The 14,208-nt window shown below is 38.1% G+C and overlaps 1 protein-coding gene across 7 annotated transcripts in view; it reads right to left on the bottom strand.

The window, feature by feature from the left end:
• The window catches only part of ASPH (aspartate beta-hydroxylase), a 201,467-nt gene that overhangs the window by 164,173 nt on the left and 23,086 nt on the right, over positions 1-14,208 (bottom strand). For 5 of the 7 annotated variants that reach the window (XM_053661029.1, XM_053661030.1, XM_053661031.1 and 2 more), the window contains exons 2-3: positions 4,405-4,554; positions 1,387-1,455 (exon numbers count right to left, since the gene is read on the bottom strand). In XM_053661029.1, the coding sequence (XP_053517004.1) occupies positions 1,387-1,455; positions 4,405-4,554 (219 nt within the window). Of the gene's footprint in view, positions 1-1,386; positions 1,456-4,404; positions 4,555-10,743; positions 10,943-14,208 lie in introns of those variants that run through there. The other 2 variants (XM_037167446.2, XM_037167455.2) reach the window with 2 other exon arrangements.

Raw genomic sequence — 14,208 nt, 5'->3', positions numbered from 1 at the left:
AGAAGTAATATTTCTAAAGATGAGGAACCTTGGCCCACATGAAGTAATTTATAAAATTAAAAAGTTTCACTACTCAGAGTCCATCATTTAAAGTAAAGTAATAAAATGGAGTGATAAGCCATTTATAGGCAAGCAAACCAGCATTATTCAGATGTTGAACTCCACATAATCTTATTTGGTTTGCATACTGAGGATTATAGTCTTCCAAGATTCACTATATTTATACAAACTTAAATTTAGCTATGTAATAATAGAATTACATTAAAAAATTCAATGAGGTTAAGATAGAAAAAGAAATTCCATAGATAGTAAGCTATCACTGTTAAGTAGCAAATATAATTCCCACTGAGCAATAGTAAAACATTAACCAAATTTAAGAAGCTATATTACATTTAATCACAACTGAAACCTTTTTTCGTATTTAGAACTTAATGTTTTATAGGAAGATTAAGATAAATCTATGAAAACAGTTTCACTGGTTACAGATGTGATATCCTCCCACTGTGTTCATGTCCATAAAATATACACAAAATTGAGGGTAGAAGAATTTCTTTGTGCCATCATTTTATTAAGCTAAGTGTAGTGTATCCATGCCATATTCATTATTCTTCCAAAGACTCTGGTACAAAAGTTCTAATACACACCATGCTACACACTAAAGCAGAGGAAATGGTGTGGTTTGATAAGCAGAAGCACAGCTCTCTGCAGGCCAGATCACAGAAAATGTGCATATTAGAGCCAGTGCCCTCCTTTCTAGTAAAACAACATTTTAAAACAAATGAGGGAATATCACATTTTTATTTATTAGAAGAACATCTCAATGATAAAGACAGGTACAGAGAAGGGCTCAAGCCTTCCAAAATAAACCTAGCCAAAACCTACTAGTTCATATTTTTAATGTTAGCTTTAAAATATGCACAGCACATTGTAAGATGTTTACTACCACTTTTTTCTTTCAAAATAAATGTATGTAACCTTTTAAAAATGTACATTTTCAAATGGAAGTGGATTTTCAAATGATGCTAAAGAATGCTGTAATGACCATATTTGAAAACAGACTAACACATTATCTCTACGTTCAAAGGTTAAGTTCAGAGTAAGAAGTGCTTTCAATCTGAAAAAAGGTATCAAGTTATTACATTTATTAGGAAGATATGTTAAAAGCAATATGGTATCCACTTATAAAAAGTAAATTGAAATGTGAGTCCATGGAAAAATAATTAAATCACTCAACAAACATATCAACAAGAATAAAATATATGATTTAAGTGGGAAAATATCTCTCATAAAATATATACAATTGACATATATATATCATCAGGGGAAAACTACTCTTCTGTTTCCAGCATTTTATTAACATTAACAAAAAGTAAAACATCTACTTGCCTAATAAAACTTTGGCATCATCCACATCAAAATCTCCATCACCATCGGCATCATAGACTCCTAGTTTTCCTACAAGAGGGGAGGAAAGATGGATAAGGGAACAAAAGAAAAGCAAACTTAATAAGGTATCACCACTCACTGGAGTCCTGCACTTCAGCCATAAATGTTACCAATCAACACAGTTCTTTGCTCTTTAATCCTGAAAAACAGTGCTAAATGAGTGTCTTACCTAAAAATGATATGGCAATTCACTTAGAGATTCAGGAAATGTCCCTCTAACAAATCTAAGAAATGTAACTGGGATAATATTTTCCTTAAAGGTTTAACAATATCCTAACTGAATCATTTCAGATTTTTAAAAAAATCATACTGCTACAAATATTTTAGGTAAACTTTTCAACATATATAAGAAATAATATTGATCCATTTCTAACAATCACATGGAACAATGTTTCTAAAGTATGAAAGTTCCACCATCGTCAATATTCAAAACAAAAGGAACAAATACCAAGCCTCAAATAAAGACTAAATGTAAATAACTGGATTGAGTACAAGTACTAAAATTAAGAGAGCAGTTAATTTTATATTTTACTGTAATGATTTACAACAGAAACATCATGAATCAATCTTCGAAAAGAGACCTCTGAAAATAAAGAATGTACAACCGGCTTCCTGAAATCGCAACCGAAAGCGTGCAGTTATCCTTAGCAGTAGATGGCCAATGCCATCTGCTAACAGGAAAACAAAATAAGGATTAAAACAGATAACCTGAGAAAACAATACTCCCAGACCTTTCCTCACCAAGAATGGTAAATCTGTATCTTAAGGCTTTAATGAAGCTTTATCATCTGGGAGCAATGTTATATTTAGCATTTGAAATGAGTCAAACACATTCAATTCTTTTTTTAAAAATCCTAAACTCAACATGATTGATAATTTACCACTGCACAATGGCTGGGAAGAAACATCATAAATGGATAGCAATATTTTAAACAACATTCGCAAATACGGCATTAGCACTAAAGAACCAGTTGGCAGCACTGTTACCTTTTCTTAAATAAAAAGTACATTAGAACACTGCATAAGAGCAAACAGAACTTCGGGAGTAGAGCAGCTATGACTTACCTTTACCCTCAAGAGCCCTTGTCCTATGAAGGAAAATTTACTATGTAGGACTCCGATTTAGAGAGCACACACATTAAACATGACGATAATAATGGAGAGTTATTATTTATTTGCTGAGAAATGAAAAAAAAGCACACTGATCTTCAGGTCAAGGCTGTATGGAGCACAGAGCTCAAACAACGTTAGAAACAGGAAAAATACTGTAATCTCTGGCAAACTTAAAAATGGAAATTGCTCCTACCACTTACATTCTCTGACACGGGTGATAACTGAATTAGCAGACTAAGGATGAGCTTTTAGAGACTAACACCAGTGAACTTAGAATGCATCTCCAATAGCCTACCTTGAAGTACCTCTGATAAGTTATAACGGAAGTCCTTTGCTTTGGCTGCATGCATGTAAAAACATGAAAATTGTTACTTGTGCTTACACGTACAAATATCTGAAATCTCTCGTAACAGACTTCCCCTAGCATCATATAAGTCAGCAAAATCACATATTACATAGAAGCTTGTCTCTACACTAAATACTTTCTCTGTTAGTCTATCCATTTACCCAGAAATACTTTAATAAAAATGAAAAGCTTCAATGAATGGCACATTACACGTAACTGTGTTTCGCTATTCTTTGTCTTTCCCCTATCCCAGCAAGACAGCTACAATCTAATAAGTAAAGCACGGCGATCAGGTCTGTGGAAGGAAGAGGTTTCTTACACAAGAGCGCCCACACGGAGAAGTGTGCACTCTGTTCAGTGACGGGGGGCATATCTTTCCCAGAGTTATGAAAGAGGAAGGCCATTTATTCACAATAGCCAGAAAGTGGCAATAACCCTAACATCCATCACTGATAAATGGAAAAGTAAAATGTAGTATATCCATACAATGAAATATTATTCAGCCATAAAATGGAGTAATCACTAAACTTTGAAAATATTATGCTAAGTGCAAAAGGCAGACATAGAAGGCCACATACCATATGGTTCCATTTATATGAAATGTCCTGGACAGGCAAATCCTCGGACACAGATTATTTATTTACCCGTGTTTGCAGGGAGAGGAAAGAAGTGGGGAATTGGGTGTTTGGGAGGGAAGGGGCGATAGAAATACCCTAGAATAATATAACAATGATGGTAGCACAAAATTATGAATACATGAAAAATCAGTGAGTAAACTGTTGACTTTCAAATATTTATAACATTAAATCTTGTTATATAAACTTCATGCACAAAATTTTTTAAAAGACTTGGTTAGGTTAAAAAAAGAGTATGACTCCAGACATGACAAAGAATCATTAACGCAAACAATCATGAACAAGTGCAGTGATTACGAGGAGAGAAAAGGAAAAAGGAGCAGAAAGGAGGACAGCTGTCAGAAAAAAGCAGGGCAGCTTCCTCACAGCAGCATACTGAGCGCGCGTGCACACGCACACACACATACACACACACACGTGCGCACACAGCAGTTCCATCGGAGACACAGAGGGGTTGCTTTGAAAGGCTACAGCCAGGTCTTGTGAATTGCACGTTTATGATCCATTAATGAATCCTTAAAAAAATTCAGTGGTTCATACCGGTAAATTTTAAATTTATAATATAACAGAATATAAAGTATGAAATACTGCTTGCAGTGAGAGTAAGTACTGTTTGATAAAATTTTCTGTGTGATATATGTACAATTTAAATCCCCCCCTTTTTTACTATGGAGAATGTTCAAAGAAATTGAAAAGCTGGTCTCCAAGGTAATGCTGATAACATCCCTTTTTCTCACTCTTGAGAAGCACTGATAGGCTGCAGAAATGAACAGTATGAAAAGATACTGATAAATCTTTAAGATTACTAAGGATGTCATTTATGCTCCTACAAGTTCACGTAAGAAATGATATCCAAATTCTTACCTAGAACTTCCTCATAATCAACAAGATCAAACCAGACGACAGCTACTGATGTCCAGACTCCCAGCAGCGCGATGACCATGAACCACGTGAAAAATGAACTTCCAGAAAGTACTCCTTTCTTCCCATTCCTGTGTCCGCCATGCTTTGTGTCTGTTTAAAAAGAAATGATGTACAATGTCACTGTGTAAGCAAATACTTTACCAAACACCTCTTTTCACTGAATTATTTCTCCAGTAATTTGATAGTACTTAAAATGGTCATTTCAAACTAGGTATCACTTAAATTCTCAAAACATGTTACACAAAATAAAAGTGGAGAAAATGAAAGATTCTGCTTACACTCAACACAATATACATAAAACCCTAACTTCTCAGTAATGAAAGAAGTAAACTGTTGATGGGCTGACAACTTTTTAAGAATAAAGTTGATACAATATGCATGTTCTGTCTTCTAAACTCCTTATCTGAACAACTTAGATACTACCTACTTCAAAGTTCAGAGTGCTCATCTGTAACTTAACAGATCATATGGAAATGTAGCCAAATCCTTCTCTGCCCCACTTCAATTTCTATAGAATCTTAAAAATTCTGTTAACTATCACAGAAAACATCTCCCCCCAAACCACTCTATATTCTTGGCCAAAGAGGGGCAGAAGGAGGAAAGAAACAATTCATAGGGCTAGTGATCAGTGAAGAAGTAAAACAGAATAACGAACAATTCAGTGCTCCTCCTTCAGGAGACCCCCTGGCCCAAGGCAAACAGGAAGAGGCTCATTCACAACTGGTCTCCATGCAGGAAACAGTTTTGTAAACCCCGCCCCACCCTGACCAAAGGGTCATTTATCATATCTGACATGTTTAATATACCTTACATTCTTTGGGAACTATTCATCTTACAGCCAAAAATAAACAAAAGTGATGAAAGTCAAGTGATAGTAATATGAAATGGTGAACACTGTCCTTAAAAAAGGAAACACGGTAATATTCAAGTTTCTTTTTTAAAAGAATGTAATAAAGGTTATACACATACTAACATTTAACTAAAAGGGTATGTCATATCCTAAAATGCCCCGTGAGAAAAGGAAACGTTTATCAAGCAGGTGGCAAAGTAGGGTGCCACCTTTTGGGGCACGTGCCCTCCCTTCAACCTGCTTCCATGAGCATGTGATCCTCACAATGGTCTTGCCAGAGTCTCCCTAGAGGGCATTACTGGAGGCCGATACAGGACCATTCTTCATCCTGTGTGGCTGCTTCCTACCCTGCAGAGCAGCTGGCCTGCCTAGTGTCGGCTGGTCCCAAAGGCAAGGGCTCCCAGAGATTATGACAAGAACTCACTCAAACACTATTAACTGTCCTCCACCAGGGCAGTGCCTGGTGGAGAACCACTGTGCAGATAAGGACAGGAAAGATCATCTCTGTTCTATAGAGAAAAGAGTAAATGTTTCACCCAAAGTCACCAGCACAAGTCAGGTAGAGCTAGGAATAAACCGTGACTTCCCGGGACCCGAGTTCCCCGATCTGCGCACGAGTGGGCCAGATACACGATTTCCAAAAACCGGACGAGTGCTAATCCACAACCCGCTTTCTGACACCTGATGCAGTTCCAACTGTGGCAGTAATTTTCCAGTGGCTCAAATCAAGAATCCACTGCCAATTCTTCTGGATGAAAGAGTAAACTTAAAATTCTCCTTGTTTAAAAGATATATGCATTTTTTAAACCAACCAGTAAATCAACTTTTCGAAAGGTGACATTAAATTAAACCAATCTGAGAGAAAGTGTGGATGTGTGTGCATGTAAACACACTCAAACACATACATCTTTATCTATGTATCTATACTTATGTATATAAAATTGTGATGACCAAATAAAACATATTTCATTGTTAAAGCAAAAGCCAGTTTCCTTTTCTAATGTCCTTTAAATATTAACATACCCATAAAAAGGGCCAGATTTATAAATAATTATACAGTAAATTCACAAAAGTGAATTTACAGACAGAAAACATATGGCCATCTATCTCTCTCTAATATACTCTATTAAAAGTCTCCTAAAAGCTGGTTATATAATACATAATGTGTACATCAAAAAATGCTTGCTGGGCAGAAGCTGCATATTTAATCCGCCTAAAACACGCTTCACTGTTTCATTACCTGAACATCGCCATGGGAGGGGGAGAGACTAGGTGAAAATTTCTGCAATGTGGGTGAGGGGAAATGATGATTTTTAGTATTTTTTGTGTCTTAAGCACAGAAATTATAAAAACAATATAAAATAAATCACCCACTAAATTTTTAAAAGAGGAAAATGTGAGGAGCTTCTGTGGGGGCAGAGAAGCACTAGAAATACAGTAGCAGTGATGTGCGTTTAATTTGTTAAATATCTACCTACATAAAGACTTTTTAAATACTGTGCAAGAAAACCTCATTTCTATGTAACATATAGATGTATGCATACATACCCATTTGTATAAAATGTTTATGATAATAAGACTAATGCTTTCCAAAGTATTTATTTACTCCCAAATATGGAACTATGATTATGACTAAGAATGTTCCTCCCTCGACTACTTATTGTCTCTAAGAAACTTTAAATGTTCTCCTGACTGGTGTGGCTCAGTGAATTGAGCACCAGCCTTAACCAAAAGGTCGCCAGTTCAATTCCCAATCAGGGCACATGCCTGGGTTGCCAGCCAGATCCCCAGTACAGGATGCGCAAGAGGCAACCACACGTTAATATTTCTCTCCCTCTCTTTCTCCTTCTCTTCCCCTCTCTCTAAAAATGGATAAATAAAATCTTTTTTGTAAAGAAAATTTAAATGTTCTATTTAAAAATGAATGTAACGATGCAAGAAAACTGGGTTCTTGTCTCATCTCCTCTTGGACATTTTGTAACTGACACTAGTGTCTCATATTGTAACTAGAAAATAATAAGACTAAATATAGTTCATCCTTTTATTCATTCACTTAACATATTTATTCAGCATATGTGTTAGACATTATATAATTTTTATTCAATAGTTAAGCTTTCAAAATGTATACCTACATAAAAGTACGCTCAAGATGATGTCCTTCACAGGGGTGGGAGAATGGGTGGAAAAGGTGAAGGGAGATAAGAGATAAGAGGCACACACTTCCATATGTCACGGGGATATAAAGTGCAGCGTGAAGAATACAGACCAGCATAGTAACTTTGTACAGTGACAAGATTTACTGCTTTGTCACTGTGCAAGCTATATAAATGTTGAATAACTATGTTATAGTCCTGAAACTCATATAGTATTTATTCTTGTATGTCTACTATACTTTAATAAAAATTTTAATAAATAAAATTTTTTAAAAGATAGCACCTTCAAAAAGAAAATATTATTTACTAATAAAATAAGCTTTTAAAACAAATCATTTGATTTCAAAGTTCAATTCTTTCTCCATTTCTATTGCTTTCTTGGCCTGTCGGAACGACACTCTGACCCAGTGATTTTCAACCCGTGTCACTCAGCAGGCACACTGGTGTGCGGCCAAGAATGTTAAAACATGCAATACCTGACCATTTAGTCGGGGGCACTGACCTCTTTTCCCTTAGGACACCAAATTAAAAAATGACAACAGCCCACCACACAACAAAGCTGTCTGGTGTGAGTGAGTCAAAAATTAAACCTTTTTTCTTTTTTTGTCAGACTGGCAGAAAAATAGAATATATGTTTTGGTGTGCTGCAGAACTTTGGTAATTAGTTTACGTGAGCCACGAGGTAAAAAAATGTTGAAAATCGCTGTTTAACCAAGTGAACTACCCGGCCAGGGCTTCTATGTCTTTCTTGAGGCAGAAATGATGGAGGAAAGTTTCTGAGATTCTCAAAAGGAAAGTATCATTTATCCAAGTTAATTCAGAAATACTCACCAAAGTGTTTAACCTGCAACACCAGATATAAGTATGAGGTGGAAAAAGGTTTTTAAAAATAATTATAGAAATGCATGCACCCAAACAGAGAGACGGCACTGGGAGGGGAGGAAGAGAGAGAGAAGGCGAAGACAGTAACACAGTAAAGGACACACCTTTCCCTAAAGTCTGTTTAAAATATTGGTTTTAAACATGATTCTGACAACTGCAATTCAGGATCCCAGCTCACGGCACAAAACCGAAGAGCAGATTTTAAAGGCAACCTAACCCACGTGAGTTAAAGCAACAAGCTGCTGATGGAGGGAAGGCCCGCCAAAGGCAGGACTACACAGCAAGAGTGGACACAGGAACTGGAAGGGACCGTGGCAGGAGGTCATTTATGATTGATGCTTGCAGGCAAACGCTGAACAGTCTTAACATAATCTTTAGTACAAGGTAATAATGACCTTCATATTGATTTTGTCATTAAGACATTGTTTTAAACTGTTTCAAAATATAAGAAATATATAATAAGTCTTAGATTTTCATTCAGTATATTTTTATTAAGCAGATTTATCACTTTAAAAGGGTTAAGGTTGTTTAGCTGGAATAAGGAATTATTAGCAATATTTTATCCATCCCTTTATAATGTCAAATAACTGAGGTTTTACTCTGGCATTATTATCTTATTGCTGTTATTATTAATTCCATAAAGAAACAAAACAGTAAATAATAGAAGGGAAAAGTTCCTAAGACATCTTTTTGTGGGGGGCTTTTTAATTGATATCAAATAATCCACTCTTCATATGTCACTTTGTAAATATGGTGTGCCTAGCCCCAAAGGGCAGATCAGTTTCTGCCCAATTAAAATGAAAAAAGTATAGTAAGATAAACCCTTCGTGAGGGTTTAAAACTCCATAATCAAACATGAAACCAGACTTTGATCTAACAGTATTCTAGAAGAACATCAAGTAGCTGTCCCTGTTTTCTAAGACCAGGACAAATCTAAGGGTCTTCATGTCATTTTCTTGTTCCATATTCAACATGTAGTCCCAGGGATTAGTGAAAAAGTTTTGTTTTGTTTTTTAAAATGGGGGTTAAGAATATGGCAGAAACAATGTGACTCATTTTCTTCCATGTTGACCCATCAAGAAAAGTACATGACCTCCCAATCAGAAAATGTCCTCACATACAACCAAACACAGAAAAGTACCATGGTAAGCAACGAAACGTGTCTCTCTCCAAAATGAAGATCGGATTAGGGACACCAGGTAATTCTATTCGTTCGTTTGAGGAAATGAAAGTAGAAGAGGTACCCTAAGCACCTGAACAGCAGTCAATTGCTTATATCTGGACTATTTACTATTAACTGAATTACAAATCAACCATTTACAAGCTTGCTAGCATCATGCAGGTAGTTTTGTATTTTTCATAAAATCTACACACTTAAAGTGTTTTAAAAGAACTAAAACTGTCAAGTAATTCATCAAACTGATCATTTTTTTTCCATGTTGCAAAATGTCACCCTTTGGAAGACAAGCACTGTTAAAAGTGGGTCATAAGTATGGATTATGTAATCCAAGGGGGAGGAGAAAAGGTCTTCTAAAAGAGCTAATGTCAGATACAGCTCCACTCTTCTTCACGGCTACCTGAGGCACAGGAGTCAAAAGACCCATGCTAACCATTTACCCAAAACAGTGTTCAAGTACAGCTACTCATATGCTCTATACTAATAATAGAATCCCCCCAGTGGCCACTTAGGCAGCTGAGAGTTGGAAGCAGTTTTCATATGTCTATTTTTTCCTTAAATAAATTTTCAACAAATGAGCCAACACAACTTGCTTTCAACCAAATGGAAAGGAGATCTTACAATGCAAAGTGAAGACAAATGCACATAAGCACAGACTCAACACATCATTAAAGAACATTCGAAGGTTAATGGTTTAATTAAAAATTAATAATAATTATAAAATCCTAGTGTCTTTCCTTTGCATTTATCCTCTGCTTCACAAAAATTAGGGCAGTTTCCATTTATGATAAGACTGCTTGAGCCAACTAAATGTGTTCATTATTACAAGTCAGGACATATACATTTCTTAAATTTCCTATAATTTTATATGAGTGAATACAGACAATGCTTAAAATTCACTGCAGTCATTAGGCTAAGAAAAACTACTTGTACATTTTTCTGAAGCTTGTAAAATATGGTCTCTGATAGTACAATTTACTAAAAGATATTTTAAGTTAAGACACCAAAACATATTCAGATCAAGACAGATTATTCCATAAAAAATTAAATTACTGTGAAAAGTCCATGAGTTCAAAATAGAACATGTAGAAGATGCAGTCAAAAGCACTCACACAAAAATATTTTAACAGTTTAATATTTACAGCTGACAATAAAACTAAAAACTGTCAGGGGGATCCCAAACCACTTTACCCTAAACAATAAACATACACCTTTACCTTCTGCCATTTTGGTTTCCTCAATCCATGGGTAATATATATGGAAGACAAAAATCAAAGCCCCACGAGCGGTATCAGCCACACCGCATGCCCTTCCCTACTGAAGCACTAGGCAGGCCACGCTCCGCGGACAAGGCCTCGAGAACTGAAATTGGACCTGACTACAAACTCTGCTCACCAGTTATTTTTAGAGGCTTCTTCCTCATGGCCAAATACTGCTAACCACTCAGGCTAAAATGCACTCCTCGTAATCCAACAGCCTTTCTCTCACTTACGGGATTCCTTTCTCAGTTGGTCCTATCTCTCTACTCCACACCCTAAAAAAAAAAAAAAAAATCAAGCAAGCCAGAAATAATGAAACAGAATAGACTGTTCTTTAGCCTAAGTACTAAGTCATTCAAAACCAAAAGAAGTCTTGCTACAAAATGTGGCTCCAAGCCCAGAAATGGGTTGATTTGGCCCTTCCTGGCCTAATCAAATGCCCACACTGAAAGAACATTTGTTTGAATGAAACAGAACCCTAAATGGTAAGAAATTAATTAATGCTCTAAAATTCACAGGCATCACCATTCCAAGACTAATTCCTCCAATAGCAAAGTAAAGCAACAACAAAAATTTATTTCAGTAATGAAGAAAGGAGAGAGAGCAGAGAGGAAGTGAAGGAAGAGGAGCAACTGGCAGGAAGGGGGGGAGGCAGGGCACAGGGAAAGAAGGGACCCTTGGCAGTGAGGGAAGTGGTCCAGGAAACGACCCGGGAAGGGCCTAGAAACTGCACTCCGATGCTGCTCTACTTTCTTCCGGCCCCGTTCTCCAAGCGTTCTCTACTGGGAAATAAAACCAGCCCAATTTCAGTACTATTTATTCACTGACTTAAGATTAGCATTGCATAGAATTCATCAGAGTTCTGGTTCGTATACTAAATTAATTTAGCACACAGAGTATCCAGAGCAAGGCAGCAGCCTTCCAAAGTTGTTTGAGTCTTTCATTTTTTTTCGGTCAGATTGAATGTTTCACATGCAATTTAAACCTTTATATGTTCTGAACAGTCAGCAAACTATGGCACCAGGTACTGGATGGCCCGGAGTTGGGACAGAGTGAACAGGCATCAGGGCCAGCCACGCGAAACTGACGAGCACCTTAGCTGTCCTCCAACCAACAGCCATTTCCCTCCCCACCCCGTTCCTTTCCTCAAGCATCCGACCCACTAAAAATTAGTGCTTGCTAAAATGCTGAAAGATAATAGATCACTTTTTGACAGGGGCTTACAATGACCCACCACCATACAAATTCATTAGGCAAATATTCCAGAAGCTTTCTTTAGTTCTGTGGTTTTCAGAGAGTAAGCAAGGGTGACAACAGGGGGACTTTCCTGGGTCTCACTGGAAACCAAGACGCTACATGCACACGCACGTGACTCATTTCAGACTCAAAAGATCTGGAGTCAGTTCCTAGCTTCTTCCTTAACTTCATTTTGGGGAAAGTCATCAAACTTTTGGGCCACAATTTCCTGGCTTATAAAACATGTCTTGGCACAACTAGGCATGAAAAATCTGCTTCAGTCACCCGTGCAACACATCTGTGTTGACTCTGTCAGGACCAGTGCACTGTTCTCGCCTGCAACTCGCCACCCTTCGCACGAGCCTCACCTGCCAACCGGACTGCCAGAGCGGCCAGCATTTCTCCTCCCCCTTTCCCAGGCCTGCGCAAGGCCAGCAGCATGCTAAATGACAGGTCTGTGGCCAAATGCTGACCTGAGACAAGACCACAGCTATCAGCTTTGGCTATACCTCAACCCTGAGTCTCCTCCACACAGCTCCAATTATTGCTCCCCGACAAGCCTTTATCACACGTGTTCACACGTCGTACAGTTAACCTTTCCTCTCGTCTTCTGCCACAGTTTTACAGTTATTTCAATGAGATGTCGTCACTCCTCCACTTCACAACAGTGGCATACCTATTATTCCTCACAGGGTGGTCAGGATGTCTCTGAAATAACATTTAATCTACCACCACATTTCTTAAGGGAAAAGGCATTCTGAATTCTAAGTAATTATCTCTTACAATGGCCAGTCATTTTTTATGATGGGAAATGTTTATGAAGTTCAAAAACATTTTAATTTGCATAGAGCAAATCACGTTTTTTAAACCCTAGCAAATTCAACTAAAGTAACACTACTTAACCTATTTTTTGTTGGGACTAATAGCAACTCCTAGGTCCAAGCAAAGACCAAACTTCTCCTATGCGCTCAGAGACTCTTATTATCAGCCTGACTCCACTGGAGACCAGGAGAGCCAAGGCCTAGGTCCACTGAGTCCTGGGCTCTACCTTCCTCCAAAACCCAGGAGAAAATCCAAGAGACTTCTCATGGATCAGCACCAACTAGCTCCCTTTCCGCATCAACGAAGCCCTCTTCGTTGGTTCTCAGGCTTTAGAGCACATCACTCACCTGGAGGGCTTGTCAGAACAGACTGCTCGGCCCATCCCAGAGTTTCTAATTCCGAAGGTTTGGAGTAGGACCCGAGAATCTGCATTTTTAATGAGTTCCCAGGTGATGCGATGCTGATGGTCTAGGGACCACACACGAAGAGAATCACTGCACTACTGCACTAGCCATCCCTGATGCTGGGGTCCGGAGGAGGAGAAAAGAGTTCTTACTTCTACCAACTCCCAGACCATCATCTCTGTACCATTAAAAAAAATACCTGTTTCTCCGAGGTCCATGCCATCCAGTTATACACCCTCCACCCTGCCTCGTCCCTGTCAACCACCACCTCCAGGGACCCCGCCCCGCAGCACAGTCTTCTCCACCTCAGTTCCATCCATAACCACGTGACTCCAATGTCTGTGTGGCCAAGATCACAGGTCTTCTTTTCTTCGTATTTCGTTCCCACTAACCTTGTGTCCCTCCACCCTATATCCAACACTCCTTTGTATATCTTTACCATGGATCTTGCTAAAATTACCCCACCTAATTCACCCTCCTAATCACATCTTTATTCTTATGGAAATATCTCTGTAACTCTTACCCTGACACAACCATCCTGATGGATTCTGCAACTTCGCAAAAAAAGCTCAGCTTGCTTGCGTCGCTGTAAGGACTATAGGATACCATGAGATCCCCCAAAACACAGTTCTTTACAACATAACCACAAACTTTTCATCTCTATATAGTCTCCGAAGCACAAGAGCAAGTTTTACCATTCCAAACCTAACATTAAATAGCCACTATTACAGAAGTGACCCTGCAGACATTGAGTAAAACTTTTGTTTGCACCGCCCACATCTAGGGAACACTGCCTCTCCACATCCCTAACCCAGCCTCAGAGTCCGTAGTTTATCGCTGATGTCACTCCCTGGCTTTTAGTTCCTGGCTTCTTCATCTTTTCCTTGCATCCATCTGCCATAACTGCCTCCCGAAGGAACACAAGATCACCCTGTTGCTGACTGTAAGGGCAGCTGGGCGC

The sequence above is a fragment of the Artibeus jamaicensis genome, unplaced genomic scaffold (genome assembly GCF_021234435.1).
Source record: "Artibeus jamaicensis isolate MK-2021 breed Jamaican fruit bat unplaced genomic scaffold, CSHL_Jam_final scaffold_916, whole genome shotgun sequence".
Taxonomy (NCBI): Eukaryota; Metazoa; Chordata; class Mammalia; order Chiroptera; family Phyllostomidae; genus Artibeus; species Artibeus jamaicensis.
Note: the sequence above shows the minus strand (reverse complement) of the source record. Positions and strands in the feature narration are given on the sequence as shown.